The following is a 21,316-nucleotide window of genomic DNA, read 5'->3' as shown; positions in this document are numbered from 1 at the left end:
AGCAAAGAAAACTATGAGAAAAACAGCTTATTTAAGACACGACAGCACATTGTTGCACAGGACATAAGGCATCACTTATAAATCACAAATATATTGAGAAATGGTAATGCAACTTGAAGCTTTAGATTCATATGTTGTCTAGAGAGGAACTTTTAGAAAGAAAAATACTGGAGAAGATGCTTTGGTTTCCCATGTTGTTTGATGACCAAAATGAATAATTGTGTGGGTTGTGCTTGCTCAAAATACTAGAGGTGATATGCCGAAGTGTATGACAACCCAAGGTTTTAAGAACACAAACAAAAGCTGGGCATCTGACTCATAGTAGAAGTCAATGAGAGGTGCTTGACTGCCACATAGCTTGTAAATATCTCTGATGTGAGCAAATGCTTATGCTATGAAGATTAGGAAAATACGGATTTAGCGCTGAGTTAGCCTGTTTATGGTTTCTGCTTATCAAATGTATGTTTTCTTTAGACAGAAATTTCAAGTCATGTTTGGTTTTTTTTTAAAGAAAAAAAGCCCTCTAATGTGATTTCTAAGTATTGATGACCTATTTTTTCCCTTTTGTCATTGAGAAGACCAGGGCTTACTCTATGAACATTAATTACCTTTTTCATCACGGAGGATGTGTATTTTGTTTCCATGTCTTACAGAATAAAGCAATTATGGAACGTGTAACAAACTTGTCAGATACGGTAGTTGGTCTTGAATCATTTATTGGCTCTGAGAGAGAAACCAATCCATTATACAAGGATTACCATGGTAAGTTCCATCTTTAGCAATGCAAAAAGTCTGCCCTGAGTGTTTCTAGGGCACTTAGCGGCTTACCCTCCAATTGGGTATCTGCTATAAAGTAGCGTTTGATTTCATTTTAGAATATACCTCTTAAATGTTTCTCCTTGCTAACCAGTCTTGAGTTAGGAAAATTTTCAGTAAAGTGCATTAAGGCTGCAAAGGAAACATGGCAACTCCTTGCATGTTGTCAAGCCGTATTACTGAGGCATGGCTCAATCAGATGTACATCTCAACAGGCAGGCTTTGGGGAATTCACATGCAGAGGAGGCTTGGCAATCATCTGACCAGTGAGCTGAACTTGTCATGAAATCAATACTTTTGATCTGCCAAGTTTTAAATAGAGAACACGGAAAAACATATATTATATTAAGGTGAATAAACTGCTAAATGACCTGCTTTATCTAAAAATAACATTCTCTTTTTCAGCTTTAAGTTACAGCACTTAGGCATTTAAAGAAATTAATGTGGATATGTGTGGCATGTAAAATATGAAACTAATTTTGGTAAGAAGTCATGTAGCCTTTCAAGTGATTTATCTTCAAAAAGTGTAGTGCTGTTTAATCTTGCATTTTGTTTCCCAAAGATTTTGTTAGGTGTTGCAGCAGAACTATTTAAATTTTTAAAGATTGGATTAGAAGTTATGCATAGCCAAAGCAGTGAATAACAGACAGTTTCAGCTAATCCGGAGCGGTGCTCCGAGTGTGCATAAATTACAGCTATTATTATTGTGATACTACTGTAGTTCCATGGAAACCTTTAGTTGAAAGTAAACTGCTTATCCGAAACCTGCTGTAAACATGTGGGAATGTGGCAGTGTTTTCCACAGCAGAATATATAGAAAAAGAAGTAAAGATGGTGTTGAGACACCACTGTGTGTATGCAGGCTGTAATTAATAAATCAGAGAAAAATCTTTTTGACTATGAAAATAGTGCATGTTTCATTATTTGAAAAAAAGGTGAATGGAAAAGAAACCGTGAACAAAAGCTGGAATAATTTGCCTAATTATTTTTCCAACTGTATAATCGTGATGTGGCATTTGTTTATGCTAACATAATTCTGTCAATTTGATACTCCTTTTCCCAGTACTGAAGAGATCCTTTAAGACAATGTGTATTTTAGCAGTTATTTCCTGGTTTCCTGTAAAAATGTATGCTAAATAATTTTTGGTACTACTTAATAAAAATTTTATGTCAATAAACATAGCTTTTGAGGTTTAAGCAACCTTAATTTAACATTCTAAAAATAGATATTTTTAACGGTTTTAACTTTCTGGGTTCTTTTTTGCTTAAGAATACATTTTAAGATGATTTATTTACTGCAAATGGTAGAAGATTTTGACATTACTCAGGAAAAGTTTGATTAAATTATTGCATTATTTAATGAATCCTGCATTAATAATTTTATTAAGCTGCCTGCAAATTTAAATGGTTGAAAAGTCAATAAAATAACAAAAGAATGATATAGATGATCCTTAAATAAAATTTTTGAATACTGTATATAAGCAACCCTGTGCTAAACGTGCTGTTTCTGTATATAATAATTAAATTTTGAACTCAAAAGCTAAACAAATAATTTTGATATGTCACAGGACTGGAGGCAGGGATAGAAGGTTTCAAAGTGTAAAAATATTTTTCTAGTATTATTAAGAATTCTTGTAATTAGTATCCATAAAAATTAGCTTTTTAAAGTATTTCAATTTTAAGAACTTTCTTCCTTTAGTCTTCCTTTTAAAAAATAAATAACACCCTGAAAGAAATACTTGCCTTATTTTAAATTAGGGGGTTTAGTGTTTGGGGTTTTCTCACGGCTGCCGTTTTCAAGAAAGATGTCTTTTCTAAATGTTCGGTATTTCCATTTAGACGCTGGCTTTATGAATAGCAAATATAGGCCAGTAATTGAGAAGCCCTGTAGAATTTTCCTGGTTTTCAGATGTAGAAAATCACCCTTAGGTTGTTCAGAAACTATATTAGGCTGCACAAAAACCATCCAGCGTCCTTGTCAGAAAAAATCAGCTTGAGCTGCAGCTGACAGAGTGCAGAGCTTGCAGTGCACCTAGTGCTGTTAAAACCATCTGAATGGCTCTATCAGCCTCCTGCATGAAGAAAACCCATTTCTCCTAGGATAGCATAGGGGTTAAAATTTATCGAAAAGCATGCTCTAAATCAGTATTTTCTGGAAACTTTTTAAAAGTCATTTTCAGGGCGCAGACCGAAGTACTTCTCATTCGAGCTTCCGTGGTTATCAGTAACCCATAAGCCTTGTTTTGCTGGCTGCTTACTGGTGCATTTAATAAAATAAAGATCACTCAGTGGTGCCGTGGGCAGCATGCAAGGTGATAGCCATATTTGCTTACTGTAAATACAAGAGAAAATCACACACAAACCGGCTGTAGTTTTGACAAGTATTAAGATCCCTCTTTACATCTGTACTTCTGTACCAAAGTGCAATTAGTTTTCCTCGCACAAGGATTTCTGTTTATCTTATTCTGCTTGATTACTTGAGTATAATCGCACCGTTTGCTTCATTGCTCCCGGTAGTAAGCTCCAGTTTAAAAAGGGGAGGATGAGTGTGTGTAAATATACAGAATTCTGCTGTAAGACTCTAATTTATGCATCCGGATGACAGCGTTTTCTTAATTCTTTTCCCTCCTTTACTCTTTCTTTCCACAAGGTTTGGTTCATGTACATCAGATTCCTCGGCTTAATAGCTTGATCTGTGATGTGTCAGACACGAAGGACCTTGCTTTTAGATTAAAAAGGAAGCTGTTCACCATTGAGGTAAGAGAAACAGTTTTGTTTCACTATTTAGAACCCAAAAGGTGGAGCTAATCGCATCTCTTATGTTTTGTTTTGTGAAATGCATAAAATATGCATCAGATGTTGTAAATTCATTTCATTCTGGTTTTGCTGTTCAGAACGGTTTTATAAAATATTGTAGTATGCCTTCTAATTAAAAATGTCTCATTTGCTGCACTAAATCGGTCTGTTATAAATAGTTTATTTTGGTTTAAAATGTACATAGAAAGTAGGCCACAACCTTCAATAACAAAGCGTGACATGTTTCTAAGGATGTCAGGAGCATATTTAATTAAATGTTAATGACTTGCTCTTACTTGTGTTAGTGGGTGGGAAAGTAGCTACATGTTATTACCCCAGAAGAGGGATTTTAATGTATAATGCTGCCTAAAATTGTGTGTGGTATGAGGGATAAGTGTCCTTATCAGTATTCAGAAACCATTTTCTTTGCATTACTGAAATCACCTTTCGCTCTTTTATGTCATTTTAAACACAGTATCATTTACACTAATGTCCTTAAGTAAATTTCCTACTAAATTTAAACTTTTTTCTGTGACCTTTATGCAGACAGTCCTGATAGAAGGCAGTAATACAAAAGATGTATTTCATTTTAATCTTGCTAAAGAGCAAATGAACATAGCACTATTAAGCAATTAGAGCTGATGTATTTATTAACCAAGTAATGCTTGGAGATGGGAGATGGCTTTCGGGGTGATGCGATAGTCATCGGTACAGTCTGGGCAAATTTTTTTTAACAAAGACATAAAACAGCCAAGCATCCCTGACAAACCATTTTGTTTAATCTCTTTTCAAATGAAAAGCTCTTAAGCAGGCCACTTGTCTTAACTGCTTGAAACCATAAAAAGAGAGAATTGCCACCAATAAATTAGCATATTTTTTACTCCATCACCAAATGATGGTCAATGTGGCTTGGCACTGCTTTGGTGTTTGGGACTTCACCCTTAAGTGACCACTTTGGCCCTTATTTGACCCTCTGCCCTTTTTAGCTGGCCACTTGATAAGGTAACTTAAGGGTTCTCTCTCTTCACTGCCCCCTCCCCTTCACAATTGCAAGTAGCCCTAACCTATAAATCATTGAAAGGGCCCTATCGAGTGACAAATTAAGGTGCCCTCCTCCTAATTAATGGTCATCAATGTCTTTAATTATCTAATCCTATTGAGAGTAGTTAATAGTTAATCAGGCAGCCAGTTCTTCGTGCAGGTCATCTCTGCATGAGTGCTAGAAGTTTCTCAACTAGAAGTATCCTCTTCAGAAGCCACTTAAAGGCAAATACATGCAGGAGGCCTTTTTTCTCAAAGCCATGCCTTTTTAATGTTTCTCACTTTCCAGAGAGTGTGGTTAGCAAAACCAGGCATTGTGAGGTATTAAACCATTTTAACAACCGCTTGGGAGCAGTACATTAGAAACAAAAACCTTAATAGTCCGTGTTTGGTTTTGAAATACAAATGGTCTTACTCTTTCAGAAGTGCAGAGAAGTGTGCACCCTCATTTCATAGCATAGTAAATTCTTATTTATTATAGCTATGAATTAGAATATTAGGGGTTTTTTCCTCACTGTGAATCCTGACTCAGAATATAATTTTTTCGGTCAGCCATATTTGGGATTCTAATTTGTAATGCAATTTGAAAGAAAAAAGAAAAGAAAAGCAAACCTTAGCAGGAGGCTCTGTAAAAAGAATTGAATTAGCCATGGGGCAGAAGCGTTGGAAACGGGTGTAGTGGAACTCTTGAAACAACCTGTTGCCCTAGACATGCGTAGATGACCCACTTGTGTAATTTCTCCCTTCATTGCTCAGCTGAAGCCCCTTTTGAATAACTTCATGTTTTGTTAGAGATATGCTTTCTATAAGCTGAACTGACACAAACTAGCCCTTCTTGAACAGGTTAGATCACTGTCCTACCGTGATCTTCCCGTACACATTTCACTGATCTATAATACGTATGTTTTTCTTCCTCATACTATTAGGGGAGGCAGACTACAGCTAGGCTGACTAGAGCAATGAGGTCAATAAGAAAATGGGAGCAAGGGAAAATTGAATTAAGAAGGCATGTGAATACAGTCTTCTAAAATGGGTTTCTGCAGTTAGAATGTGATGAGTCAGCAGTCAGGTTTGGTTCTGGTGGTAAAAACATAAAGCAGCAAAACAGCGTGCAGGCGTTCCAAGCAACAGTGTGCTTTATACAAAGTACAACTGAGTTTATGACTTCTTTAGTATGTAGCTTAAATGTGAAATGAAAATATATTTTGAGTAAGTTACAGTTTTTGGAAAGCTTCTGCTTAGTTATATACACAATTTAGGGTAAAAAATATTGACCTTTATTTGAAATGCCATTTTAAAATCAAATTACATTAGAAAAGTTAGAAATACACAACCTATGATTTATGGCAAAATTTCTCCAAAAAGGGTTTTCACCACTAGACCATTCTTTTTTTACAGATTAAAATACAGACATGGGACATGGGTTTTCTCATCTCTGGATTGCTCACCAGTTAAATAACTCTTTATCGTTTGGCCCTCATCAGTAAAAAACATTAAATGTCAAATCCTTTTTATTAGATTGCAGTTTTGTGGGAGGGACTCCGCCTCTTTATAGTCTGCAGAATCATTTAACTGTTGCAGTTTTTCTTGTATCTTCTTCATCAAAATAAGACTGACTGAAATGTATTCTAAAGGGATTTTTTTTAAATTCAGGATGAAAATGGTTTTTAATGAATATTTATGAGTTTTCATTTTCCATTTGTAAATTGTGAGGTAGACCCTTTCCAGGAAAACTTACATGTTTGTGGTAAAAGGCGCAGTAGCTAGATCAAGCTTTTCCAAATCTTCACTCGTTAGTTACTAGCAATACATTATTATATGCAATATTATCAGAGGTCTATCTTATGTGCATACCACTTTAAAGGACACAATTTTGAAGTTAGCCTGTCTAATCCTATTTCTTCCCACTTTGGAATCTTAATTAGAAGGAGATAAAAACCATCATTTGACTAAATTATTGTCTTGAATCTGTAGCAAAAAGGTATAATCCGCAATTGGGCCAATTAGTGTACCCCATAGTTAGCTATGCTGAGGCAGGAAACTTGATTAGATCTGACACCAGCCTAGTTCCCACTGTTGTTTTGCCAGGTATGATGGTCAGACTTCAAAGGGCTTGAGGCATCAGCAGGGCAAGGTTTGGAGGCCAGCTTAGGTCCGGTCGTTAATCTCTCTGCTAAAACCACAGCAGCCCTCGCACAAAACAAGCTTACACGACACAATCATGCGGTATTAAAGTTTGGGTTGAGTCATGCCAATTTGCCTTTGATTTTCTGATGATTGACTAAAAGATGGCTACATGACTAGACACATACTGAAAGTTTACTGATTAGGTAAGTTCCCCAAATATTTGAAATATTTTTTGATTTCTCATTTAAATGATATGACAACCCGTTCATCTTAATGAAACTTCTCAGCAGAATTGTTCTTGAAGCACTCTTTGCTTTGTTTGTAGCTCTGAATGTAACTTTTATCAACATTTGATACGTTTTGTAGGAACATTATGTTCATAGTTTTATTTGATAGAACTTTATTTTTCTTATTCCAAAGCCTCCTGTATCAAAACTAAAGGAATCTGTGCCTAAATTTGACTTTTTTCCACTCCTCGCAATTTCTAAGGAAACGTTGTTTGTCTTTGTTATTTAGGTACATTTACAATTACTCGCAAAAAGGGAATTTCCTCTTAATTATTTTCCACCTCACCGTTGAGTAAAGCACCATTCCACGGCTGCGATTACATAAGTGTTCCTTTCTTTGCAGTCTGATTTGTTGAAATATTGCAGTAACAGTGACATGTTTCCATTCTGAGAAAAGCCTAAGGCTGCTTTAGTATTATTCCAAATGATTGAAATTGCCATCTTGCTGACTTTCCCTTGGGCAGCTTAAGGCCTGTTTACTTTTGTATTTGTTTCACATGTTCCCTCTGAGTTTGGCTGGCAGGACATCATTACCTGGTTTGACAAGACAGTTGGAGAAGATTCATATTTGATTAACTCCCTTTGTTACTGTCTGGTCAACATAAACCTCTGACATTAGGTATTTAAAGTTAAAAGTTTTGATAAATTCAGCCTAATGTTTGCAAATGGGAAAGTTTTTAAGGTGTGGGGTTTTTTTAATTCCCTAGTTTTGCTTTACTGCTGATTTTTTGAGTCTTCGGGTAACAGTCAATTGTTAATACTATGGAGAATAAGCTTTTTCCTACAAGCTGTATAATATAGTTTGCCTATAAAATAATTATGAATTTTTTTTTTTGATCAATACACAAGTAAGAGCCAGCTAATAAGGTTTTCTTTTTATTGGCTATACAACACTTGTGCAAACCAGAATAAAAATCTGTTAAAAGACAGCTCAGTTTGAAGCCAGGGTGTCATATACTATATAAAGAATTGCCACACAGCAAAAATAAATAAGCTTCCAGAGCTTAATATATAAGTTCAGGAGATTCTTTTCAGAGAGGTGTTTCTTAACAGGAGGAGAAGAAAGTCAGAATTAGAGGAGTCCTGTGGCAGGAAAGTTGCTGGTTTCTCAGTAGCGGAGACATACAATATGGAACTATGGAGTGCTCTGCAGTGCATTTTGGAAGGAAACATAATCACAAAGAACAGCAATTGAATCTATATAGAATTAAAAACAAACGTATGATTCCAAAGATATTAAAATAATGTCATTTCTTCATCTATCAATAAAGGACTATAAGAAAAGCAGTTGCCAAAATAAGCAAGATTTGATTGCAACTCCAAATGTTCGTGTGTATGTTACGTGTCCAGCATTGGTATTTGGAAGAAGATTTAAAACTCTTTTAACATGATGAATTTGGCAATTAAAACCAGGAAATGTATCTTAGGTAGCTTCCATCTGAAATCTCTGTATTTCTACGTTTGTTTTTTTTTTTATATTGCTTGTTTTGTACAGACTGGAGTCTGGTAAACTTCTTATTTGCAAAGAAGTGCAATTAGCCACTGCTATAGATTATTTACCAGACCAGGTGGGTAAGTCACAACTGATGTCCACAGTGTTTCAGTGTGGTATTAGCATAGCACAAGTGTGGTCCTAAGTGACTCAGGAGATAGTGATGTCGCTGAGTGCCAGAACTCTGCTCCCAGAAACATTTTGTAATTATTCATTACATGCATCAAGAACAGGTATGGACATAATGGTTTAGGGTTATCCGTGAACTGTTTCTTCTGGAGGAACAAATCAACCCTGTCACCAGTACTTATGGGATCAGCATATACGTAAAATATGCACATGTGCCATACCAACCTCTGTATCAGTGAGAATTAGAAAGTGTCTGCTGTACCTCTGAGAGCATCACTTCTTTTAGGTTTCTTCCAAGAAAATTTGAAGCAGCCTTCAGTAATGACTCACTCTAATCCCAATTATATTTCACTGGTGAGTGAAAGTTGAGTAATTCTGTAAATAAACAAACACATTTGAATCACTGAACTATTTTAGGCAATATTTTAACAAAAAGAATCTGTGAGCCTGATAGCTGACACAAGGCAAAACATTGGTTTATTAGAAATTTAAGTAAGGTGATAGTTCTACAGCAATCGGTCAGCAAAATAGGGGAATGAATTCTTGTTTGCTGAGATAAAGTTCCCACGATGTAACACCAAAGCTAACATAGGCGACACGATACGTGTTGTAATACCGGGAGCTTAGACAATATACCTTCATATATAGATAAAAGTCACTCTGTTTTAAGATTGTGGTGACATTACAAGACTTGACCCCATGTTAGGGCCGTACAACCTCAGGATGGAACCTGCTAAGCCAGAGTGTAACACGGTTGTGACTGCCCGGCTGCCCGGTGCCTGGCACATGGATGAAACTTTATAGGTATTCCTGGCTCAAAGGTGAGACAGAACTTCTCTGAAGGGTTACAGAAAGTGTATTTCTTTAATTTTTTAATGTAATAAAATCCTTGGGGCCTCTCGGCCCCATGTATTTGAGAACACAAGTACCCTTGGAGCTTACATGGGAAAGTTCTCTTTCTCCTCAGCCTGTATTGAGCAGATAGCATCGTACCTGACAAACTCTAGTACTGGATGCTCCACTTCAGCTCAGGGACTCAAATGCAGCGGACTCTGCCTAAAAAACTAAACTTTCTAACAGAGAGAGTTAAAACATTGTAATAAAATTCAGCTGAAATGTATGCCAGTCAAACCACTGTTGCATTGGTTTTTCCTGTCCGTTTTCCCTATGATTATTAATAAAGGCATTACCACTGGCTTATTTAAACATAGATCAAAAGATAGTAATTATAACACCATAACAATTTCTTAATCTAAATTTAATAATAATAATGCAAAAAGATTCTCCTGCAAAACTAATTCTGTCACAATTCCAAGCTCCATTCTGCATTACTTCATCTAGTAGCCAGTTCAGGTTCTCTTTACCTGGTATGGTGTTCTTCGCTGAATTGTTTTGTCAGATGCTGTCAAGCCAACCTACCATTGTTAAAGAAAATCAAACTAAATCATTTTGGCATGAGCCTTCCAGGAATAAGGCACAGAATATGAAGGGTTTGATGAAATCAAGGATTTGATTTCAATATTGTAAAAGACTGCCTGTCAAAAATGTATTACATTCTTTCAAACAATTTTGAATAAATAAATGTGTTTAAAATTGTGACAGTACAATTTAGATAAAGTTTTGGTAGATATTTTTAAATTATAATAACTTGAGGTAAAACAATACTTGGACTGCTCCTGTTTAAAAAGAAAAAACCCTGTGAATGCTAGTGGTACATAGAACTGAAATCAAGTAACAAGTTTTATGCGGTATATGGAATTTCAGAACACTGGTATCTTGTGAACATATGGAAAAGTTTAATTTGAAAATACCACCTTCTTATTGCGTAATACTGAATAATGTGAATTAAATTATTTTGATATTCTGAAGATGAACACAGGAAGGCACCGTTAACTTTTAGATTGCATATGAACATTTGTAATAGCCTGAAATTTATTTCATAATTATTTTTGTTTTATGGGTTTTTTGACATTATAGAAGTATAGCATGAGGGCTCCATTTGATTTTTCAAAACTTTAACACTTATAATACAGTGCATCTGGAGTTCCTTGTTAGTAAACAGAACTCATATATATTTTTATTTAAATAATTAAGTTGTTTAGAAATATTTATACCATAATTTTGTGTTGTCGAAATGGAAGAACATGCAACAAAGCCATTAATGCAATTAAAGGTCACTTGTACATATTGTAATGGACTGACTGCTCACGCACAGGATCTGTGCTAAGGGTAAGTGCTGCAGCATGAAATGGATTGGCCTTGTTCAGTCTGTAAATAAATGGGTCAACTTATCTTGTATTTGCCAGACAAATAAAGTAGTTGGCATATTCCCACTTTCTTACTATTAGAAGACAGGTAGGCTAAAGAGTTCTTTCATGAAAATATTGGTTGGTAAAGATTAAAAAACTCTTTATCTACAAGGATTATATTTTTCACTGAAGTAGTAGTGCTTTTTAGACAAAAGTCTGTCGATATAAGTTAGAAAGACATTGATGGTGGGTTATTAAGAAGCCAAAAAGAGTTAAGCACCATATTCATAGCAGTTCTCAGCAAGAGCTGAGAGCCACCTCCATTAAATGCGCTTTTAAATACCACCAAATTTTAATAAAAATATATTTCATAATTGTATAATGTTCTCATTTTCAAATAATAACAAATTCAATCATGCCATTATACAATAAGACAGATCTCTGAATTATGTGTATATATATATATGTAAATGCAGGAAAATAAAAATTGAAGCCTATAGGAAGTCATATTTCTTCAACCACAGGCCAGTGTCATACATGAACCTTATTGAAATGCATTGAAGTAGGAGTCCAAGGCTGTTACTGAAAAGTTGAGAATAGGATGACTTTGCATCTCCACATGGAAGGTGGACATCCATCTGGATCTTCTTGTCTCAATACCATTTGTTATGCTTTTGATTATTGATCTTTAGATAGAAAGTGATTCAAAGTACTCTGTAAACTAGGAAACTGTGAGATGGCCCCATCAAAAACTTGGAAAGGGTTAAAATGTCATTTTGTACGAAAACAGAGCAATGTTGCCAAATGTCTGCTATGACTAGTAATATGCTTAATCAAACAAATTCCAGAATGTTTTATTGTAATTTTGCAAATTCAAGATTAAGGGTTAACATTTCCAGTCTAATGAAAATACTAGTGATTTTGGATGAACATAAATTTGTAAGGAAACCACAAAGAAAACCCACAACATAGAATGCACCTACTGTAGGTGACGAAAAAAATGTTCTATAACTGTTGTGCAAATATTACTTTCTGCATTGGCCAAATTATGGGTTATTGTTTGTGACTGAATTCCAGAGTACATTTTATTTTGATATTCCTGGCCAAGAGAAGTGTGCAAAAAGATTGTCATGAGCAAAATGGCTGAGGAGTGCAGTGCCTGAGGCATAAATAAATTCAGATTTTGGTCATGCCATCTTTATTGCTCTCTTTCGCATAGTTGTTTTAGTTACATTTTTGATTTTTTTTTTTAAATTTTGTTTTTCTTGCTTGTATTACATATGGTTTTCAGAGGATTCTGTTACCATGTGTAATGCAATTTAAAAGTTTTTATTGCATGTTAAAACCGAACTGCTTTTGAAATACCAAGTGAGACTGTCTCCAAGAAGAAAAATACTATTTATAGCATTTAAGGGGATATTTCTGGCCAGCTTAACATTAACATAATATTAACCCCCTTCAGAATAATAGCTGGAATTTGAATGGCATTTCCAAGCAACAGTTCAGCTCCCTCTTTACTCATTCTTTCCTTCCGAAGAAAGTGAGCGGTAATTGTATAGTGTACAGTAACTAAAGCTTTGTATTGATGTCCATAAATACATAAATAAATAAAGTGAATTTGGGTGCCAACTAATACCAGCCATAGACTGCTTGACTTTCAGAAAACAGCTGGTAGTGCTCGCTGAAAATAGTTCACTTTAAATGCCTCATTTCAGGTATTTAAGGTTTGAGAAACCTATGGGGTTTAGCTCACGAAAATACTCTCTATGGGCTCTTCATCTTCCTTTATCCTGCTTGAAGTCTCTTATAGGAAAAAATACTGAAGAATTTTCACTGACATTCATAAAATTCATGTTTACAAAGCAGTTACCAGATGGACTTAACTTTTTCTCATATTAAATCTTTGGGCAGTATGTCTGCTTGAGTCATGTTCAAAAGTAAAAGCAGAAAGCAAAAATAAAGAACAGTTTTCACTTTTAAGTGGGAGGATGTGGGTATCGCTCCACAAGAGAAATCAATTTCATCTTGCATCCAAAACAGTGCTTGCTATTCTTAAAATAACCTGATTGCTTAATAGTTTAAGTTTTAAGATCTTTTGTCATCTTTGCGAAGGAGCTGTACATTCACTTGTTCTGAAAAATAGGCTTTGTTTGACTTGCATATGAACGATCGAGGTGAACGACTCGGCAATGGTAGCTGAGTCTTGAGGGGACTTCTGAAGTCTCAATGATATACCCAGAATATCTACTGGAGATTGAATAGAACCTTAATGGTGTATTTATAAGCAAACATTTCACGTGTTTGGATAACAGCTATACAGCGACCTGCCTTGTCATTGAGTTGGCTCCAGAGTCTCCAGCTGGAGGAGTTAAGAACTGTGCAGTTGGCAGAGAGGCGTGGGGTCTGCGAGTGGCACAAAAACTTTAACAACAGCGGTCGCATTCCACTGCTCTCTGTCAAGGATTACAGTGTGCCAGTATAGTTTCTGGACATGCACCCTTACTTGCTTTTATTTGTGAGCCAACACACAATTAGATAAACAAGAGAAAAAGTTCTGCTTGTGTACTGAGTGTCACTGGTGTTTCTTGCTTCTAAGGGCTTCTATGTGCAACCTGAAGTTTGTATGGTTACTTGTGTATTGGCAGAAAGTATAGCAGAACAATATTCACCACTTTTTATTTTAAATCTCTTGTATCATATTAGAGTAAAAAAGAGTAAACTAAGGAAGACCTTGTTCTGTTAATTTTTTTGGCTTAAAGACGTAGGTGTCCTGAATTGGTTTTGCTCGCGTGCAGACTGAGAGTAGGAACCAAGTGAGGTTTGGTTAAGCTACACTCTTGGGACAGACCAAGGAAAGTCTGCTGGTAGATATAGCCATGGGTTGTACCTATTCTCATATACAGTATGTGTGATGTATAGAATAAACACACCCCTCAGCCACTTGAGCTGCCATATGTTCCTAACTGAGCAACATTTTATTTTCAGCACTTTATTATGTGATGTTATCCATCATTTGCATCTCTTCTCTCATTGATTTGTTAGGGATTTAGTAATCTGTTGCTTAATCAATAAACAATGTAGTCATTTAAGTCAGTTGTGTCTCAGGTCTGCAATCTAAAGCCCCTGAGGCAACATCATATACTTCTTAATCAGTACTTCTCACCTTTTGGTATAAGGCTTTGTAATTCTGAGTGGGTTACATGTTTCCTGTGCTGCCTCAAATGCCCTTTCCCAAACCTTTTGCTACCAGAGAGTAGTGTGACAGGAGTTATATGAGCTTTTGCTGCTATAATATGGGGGAAAATGGTTCTTCTTCTAATATGAGTATTTATTAAGAGATACAAATCTCTATTTAATTTGTAATTCTTGTTGCTGTTAAAATAAGGAATTAATAAGAAGGAAATCTAATATTTGTGTTTAGATCTGATCCTCAATGGTAGCATAGCCATGGGCTGTTTGTGCTTGGTCTGCATCATCTAGACTAAAAATAGCCTTCCTGTCATTTTATTGGCAGAGTTTTAGCTACTCCTTTAATTCTGTTTAAAAATGGATAGAGAGAAAGAAGCATAAATATTGAATGTGTGCAGATAGTCCAGTTAGTAACTATAAGGAGAATCCTGATGCTTTGAAGAGCTGTATAGTTAAATGGAATTCACATTTTGCTTAAGTAAAAAGGCATTTTGTAAATTATGATCATCTTTAAATGTATGAGGTTAATTTTTATATTTGTATCATTAAAGTAGCTACTTTTAAATATCTAGACATTAACATATATTTGCTTTATTTTATTAGTGTCCTGCTTAGGTTTTGTTCTTTTTTGTTTTCCTTTACATTTTGATAAGAAATTACTGATGAGGTATTTAATTTTTCATCAGTTAAATAGAAAGCTTCATTATTTCTAATTTTTCTTTTAATAGAGTGAGTTTTTGCAGAGTAGGAAGACAGATCACTACCACCTGCTAAAATCTTGAGCAATACTCTGAAAATTTCTGGTTTGTTATGTTTTGTTTTTTGAAAACCTATGGAAACGGCAAAGAAAGAACTGGCTTATTCTTGTTCTCCCTGTCCTAAGAAAACATGGGCTACTTCAGGAACTTTCAGGAACACAGTTACCGTATGGAAAAGATACAGTTTTGAGGTGGACTTGCATCTGTGTTATTTTTTTCCTAAACTGCAAGAGCCCATTCTGGCTTTGAAAAGGCCATGAGAATTAGATTCAGGTTACTGAAATGCCCCTAAACCTACAAAGGCAAATTTCTGCTGCATTTGTAGAATAAGGCTCTAAGGTAGAAGGGTTAAACTGAAAGGATTTTGTCAGTGGACTACTTATATCCTTCCGTAAGAAGCACTTTTTGCTTGTGTAGTCTGAACTAAAAATTACATGCATACTATGGTCTCTTCTACTTTTCCCTCTCCTGTCTTGTTCATCCACACCATGGTGTGTATTTGCATCTTTTAGGACAATATTGTTCTGCACATTCGGTTTCAGAGTTGTTTGTGTTCGCACAAATAGGTGTGTCTGGAATACTTTCTTGCAACTTTTATTTGGTTTTAGTTATTTTTTGTTTCTCGGGTTTCTGTTTTGAAATTATATTGTTACTTTACAAATTGATCCATAAGATTAGCATTTATTGAAGTTGCAGTAAGAGAAGATGTGTTTGAAAGTAAGTTATGTTAACAGCTGCTTTTATGGAAGGTTGGTGGTGGTGTTACAAATGAGATTATGGAAAGAACCAATCGACGTTGCAGTTTTTACATTAGAGCATCCGAAGTAGAGTGAATAGTTGCATTCCATCAGTTGCAAGTGCATAGCATTGACATAGGAGGGTATCAGCTTTCAGAACTGATAATCAAAACGGAATATTTACTGGCGAAAATTAAGCATAAGTAGAGTATTGATATATGTACAGTCTACACAAGTGGTAAAAATATTTATAAATAAAGCAGAATTTGTACAAAGCCAGAAATAGTCAGAGATTTTTATTGAGAGAAGTATCACCGTTTCCATGAAGTGTTTAGTTAATGAATATTCAAACTATTTTATGAGTATTTCTTAAGCATTTTTTTCCTAAAAGAGAAAGTATGGTTCTGTACAAAATTACATTCCTAGAAGATTTACTGTTCTCAGCATAATAAAAACATTGTAAAATTACTTCCTATCTTGAAAAATCAAACCAGCTATTCTTATTTCAAGTTTCATCTAATATATTGTTCCGTATGGTTGTATGATAAACACATTATTCCTTGAACAGGAATTAAGAGTAAAGCTGCCAGGAAGGGGTTTTGTTGTCAGAGTAGTTCCCGCCTCATGTTTTGTAAGAGATTTCATGGTCCCATTGTAAAGAGTGGATGATTTAAAACGTGTTCCCAAGATAAACTTTCCCATTGTCATTAATGAGGATGGATAATACTGAGTGACAAGTGCATTAGGAATGACACAGAAAGAGCTGTTAGATTTGTCAGAGCATATCACTTCAGGCAATGAAACTTGAGGACATTCTCTTTTAGCAATTTTTTGCTATTTATTAGAGAACCAAGGATTGTGATTGCTCACACAGGTGGATTCTACTGCTGTGTTCATTAAATATTTAGGTACCTTCGAAAAGGTAAAGGTGATAAATATGACCGTTATACTCCACCATGAGGGGTGCCAGTGGTTGCTTAGGTTACAAATAACTCAGCAAAGCTAATATACCTTTTATTTGTTTTAAAAATGTTTATTTGGTGTATAATTTTGAATTTGCAATATTTTTACTGAACAGGAATATTTAAAGTTACATAATAAGAAGTGCTCTGAACTGTCATAGTGGAGCTTCCGGGATAAAGAAGCTTAAAATTAGGACGCTATACATGTAATTTACATTGACTTAAAAAATTGTATTTCTCCATAGAGAAAGACTTTTTAAATATTTATCTCTGAATAATTAATAATGTATGACTTTTTCTGGTGTTTAAAATCTTTCCAAACTACAACATGCCTATCAATTTCCATTTTGAACATGCAATTGGTCACTTTTTCGCCTTGATTCATCTTGCCTGGCTGCCAACCAAATTTTGCCTCCGTGTACCTTCTTGACACTAATAATGACTGAGTTTCTGTTCGTTTGCGTGCAAGATTTCCCAAGCGGCAGTTTGGGGCTGGGATAAACTATCTATCATGATTGCGTACAACTAATCTGCCTCAACCAAACCACCCAATGATTGAAATTGCAGTTGACAATTCACCTCTCCTTGGCGTGCCTGAGGTGAACATAGCTACAGACCATCCCCGGAAGGGCATAGCAACTCCTCCATATGTTGGGGAGGATCCTTTTATTTGTGTCAAGAGACTTTTAGCAAAGCATGTACAGGCAGAGATTATTTGTTTTTCTTAGATTTCCTTGTTTTCAGATGTATGGCTGCTGCTTTCTCCTAACCAAAGCATTTTGGTTTTGTGAAGCATTTTCTGATTTTTAGTTCTTTAAAACTGTTCATCTCTCTTTCTGAGACAAACCAGTGCGATATTGGATGTATAGGAGATAAAAATTTCAAGAGGTATTTAAAATGTCATGTATTGTTTATTAGAATGTTGTGCTATTAATAGACCACTAGTGCTAGTCAAACATCAGACAAGATGCCTGTTACTGTGTTGACCTTTACCAAAGCTTACACCTGCTTGGAGCATTCTGATAACACAGAACCTAAGAAAGAATGACAAAGCAAAATCTGCTTCTGTCATATAAGAAATCTTTTTATTCTTTTCCAAATGTTAAATTAATTCATATTGTGTATACTTACTGGTTTGTAAAGCTGTACATACAAATATGATCTGACAACACAGACCCTTTATTTCTGGGCAAGATTACTCAATCTTCAAAGTAAAAAGCTTTCTCGGATTGCTTTTTGCTAAGTGTTGTCCTTTTTGTATGAAGTCACTTTTATCATAATAATTTAAGTAACAGCCTTTGTCATCAGGAGTGCTTCTTTTCATTGGTGCTCTGTATCATTAGCTTCATTGGATATAATTAATTTGTTCAAATACAAAGTTTCTGAATAGTTAGGGTAATGCAATTCTATTTCTAGGGAGATAATTTCCTTGTGGTTTTCTGTTATAGTTCCAGTATACATATCGTTTAAACATACAGTTAAAACATAGACTGTTTTGCTATATGGACCCCTTCCAACTCGAGATATTCTATGATTCTACAATAATCCAGACAGAAGGTACTGAAGAATTGCATTCTGGTATATGCTTTGATTTCTCACTGTTTTGTGTAACAGCGCGTTTTACTCTATTTGTGTATTTCAACAGAAACATAAAGACCCGCAGTCAAATTGTCCTTTCAAATAAGTACAGTCCATTCCTGTTGCTGAAAAGGGGAGTTTGTGGTGCACTCATAAAGGCATGACTATCATCAGCCTCATTTTCTTTCTGACACATCAAGTCATACTTCTCTCCTTTCTTAAAACTGAAATACATTTTTTTCAAGCACTTTCATTCAGCAGATTAAGTTCAAGCTGAATTAATAATCTTTTTGAAATGCTTGACAGCTGAATGTAGTACATGTATCTATCTTAGTTGTAGGGAGGAAGCTAATACAGGTATCGTGTATTAGCTTCCTGTAGCATTTCCAGCCAACAAGTCCGGAAGAATCAGGACCCTTTTGAATATATAAATCATTAATCTTAGTAAGTAGCTGCTCTGAAGGCATTTATGCCCTGCTTTCCATATTTATTCATTTATTTATTATAATTAATTTTGTTCTCAACCTTGTTTCTTTGCATGTATCTCTATGCCCCATGTAGATGCTGTTATCTCTAAACCAGCTCTCATGGGTACAAAAAGCAGTACAGCTGTGTTAGACCCGGTAGCCCAAGCAGAGCACCCGCTTGACCACAGCTGTTTGCACCATACTGCCTCAACACGTTCTTGTTCTTTGCAGTAACTATTTGGCTTGTACGTGATTCCAGAACTTTTGGGTTTCCCTTGGTAGTAAGCATGACTTCCTAAAAAATAACTTTTTTTAAAATAATTTTTTTGTGTCTGGATTTGAGATTTTCTTGTGTATTCTTTCCTGTGTGCCACCAAAGCTTTATGCTATGACTTGGCATAATCACCTTCCTCATATATAATAGTTCTTGTCCACATCAGAAGAAACAGTTGTCATAAAAAAAATGAGATCTTTTTCAGGCATCTGCTATAACATATTAAATAGCTATACTGTTTTTATGGTCTATAAAACATCATTAAAAGGATTTGGAGGTGGCAGAGGAGTTCCATCCTGTTACCACTGCAACAGCAAAGAAATTATGGGAGAGTGACTTGGATTCTTGGGATCTGCAAATTCATCAACAGTTTTAAAAATGAAAAGTTCTCATCCTGCTATTCATATTAAAGTAAGGATTCATGCTGGTTAGAGTGTTTCTCTTTAATCTTGCTTAAGAGGTTTGATGCTGAGATATCAATGGATTCCTAAAATGAAGTATCACAATCCAAATTACTTAGACATTTTCAATTTTTATGCAAAAACTTAAAAAACAAAATCTGGCATTAGAAGCAACTACAGATTTAAAAATCATTTTAAAATAATGAGCATAGCAGTCTGGGATATTTTTACAATATATTTGAATCTAAATCTTGAAACGTTGGTGAACTGCTGATTCTTGAAAACATTGTCTGTAAAAAAAAAGATGATTTTGCTTATGATGGCTTATGACTATATATCTGCTTGTCTTGATCAATTCCTCTGTGTTAGTCTGAGGCTTTTAGTCATTTCTCAGTGCTTAGATTTTCTTTTTTGGTTTCAATATTCCAATTTTGATTTCTTAGATAGTTTCTATGCGACAGTTTCTTGTCTATCTAGAAGCATACGTGACAGCTCCTTTCTGGGCGTACTGAGTGGCAGTGACTGAAAAGACAGATTGCTGATTTTGTAGCATGCAGTTTTATAGTACTGTTATTTTGACTTCTGGTGTATTCAGCCATATTAATTACCCAAGAATGGTTTGTGATGTATGACTCCAATGAAAACCAGAGATTAGTAGTATATTAAATACATGGTAACTTGACCAACTGCACTTTTGGGACTGAGTTTGTTGACCACTTCCTAATTCTTAATAGTTAGCCTAAAAATGAAGATTTTTTTTTTTTAATATATAAATCTATGTATTAAAGTGTTCAGGATACTTTATTATCTGCACCACCTTTCTTAGCAAATAGGTCGTAGTATCCCAATACATGCTGATGACTTAGCCTGGTGTATTCACCAAAGATCTGAGTTTGAAATTATTGAATAAATAAGTTTGGTAGCATTATAAGCATGATTTCCTGTCAGTTATGTTAACAAACATAGTTTGTTAAACATAATTATGTAGTACGGTTATTTCATGTATCATATTACATATTCAAGAAAGATGTGCATTGTAAAGAAAAGGTGAAGCTGTCCAAAATGCGAAAAATTAATGTATTGTCTTTTTTTTAAATAAGCAGCAAGCTTTAAAAAAACGATCCAACATACATATTTTTAAATAATCTTGTCAACTTCAATTGTACACTTAAATTTATTTCATTCATCTTCTCACACCCAGTTATGCCCTCATCACCAACTAGTTCTGACCTTAAGATCTCTAAATGTATTTATGTGCAGTTATAGTTGTTATTGAACATGACAGTTTAAGGTGAAAATGCAGTTACTTGTAATTTCTTCCAAGCAACTTCTCTATGTTAATCCAAATAAGATCATTAGATGGCCCTGTGTAAAGTATTTACAGGCAAAAAGTTCCTTTAGTAAAAAAAGGATTTCTGTGTCTTTCTTTATGTTTTTGAGTGATGCATGTTGATAGAGTTTTTATAATTCAAGCACTACAACCATTGCTGACATAGGCTTTAAGCACTTGCGCATTCGAATGTAGCACACAATATGGCATGGATGAATGGTGTCATATCTCACTAGGTCTTTCCACTGGAAGTCACTAGTTCCCAAGCTAGATCATGAAACTTCTCTATCCTCTTGAATGTCACTTGGGCGTGGCATTTTAGCCTTTAGAAGTGCAGCGCTTATCTTTGAAACATTTTAAATCAATATCAGGCAAGACTGTTGGGATACAATGAATGTTTTTATGTATGAAAAAGAAATATTTCCTGTTTTGAAAAACTGAATGCAAGTTACAATGGGAAGTTACAACCTAAATACCTTTATAAAATAGATTACTGTCCTGGTAGCCTTCTGAAGTATGAAGATGCAACAAACAGCAGGAATCACAGATTCCTATGTGGAGGTGGTCACTTCAATTAGGATGAGATTGTTTCTTGTAAGATCGACATGTGAAAGTTTCCCAAGTTCAAATTAAATATTACCTGAACATTTTTTTGTATATACTTAAGTATATATTTTCTTATA

At 35.0% G+C, this 21,316-nt stretch overlaps 1 protein-coding gene across 3 annotated transcripts in view; it reads left to right on the top strand.

Annotated features, from left to right (window-relative positions):
• Positions 1 to 21,316, top strand: part of ELP4 (elongator acetyltransferase complex subunit 4) — a 150,451-nt gene that overhangs the window by 65,662 nt on the left and 63,473 nt on the right. For all 3 annotated transcript variants that reach the window (XM_075755285.1, XM_075755287.1, XM_075755286.1), the window contains exons 8-9: positions 654 to 762; positions 3,467 to 3,573. In XM_075755285.1, the coding sequence (XP_075611400.1) occupies positions 654 to 762; positions 3,467 to 3,573 (216 nt within the window). The remainder of the gene's footprint in view (positions 1 to 653; positions 763 to 3,466; positions 3,574 to 21,316) is intronic.

Source organism: Balearica regulorum, chromosome 5, assembly GCF_011004875.1.
Source record: "Balearica regulorum gibbericeps isolate bBalReg1 chromosome 5, bBalReg1.pri, whole genome shotgun sequence".
Classification (NCBI taxonomy): domain Eukaryota; kingdom Metazoa; phylum Chordata; class Aves; order Gruiformes; family Gruidae; genus Balearica; species Balearica regulorum.
Note: the sequence above shows the minus strand (reverse complement) of the source record. Positions and strands in the feature narration are given on the sequence as shown.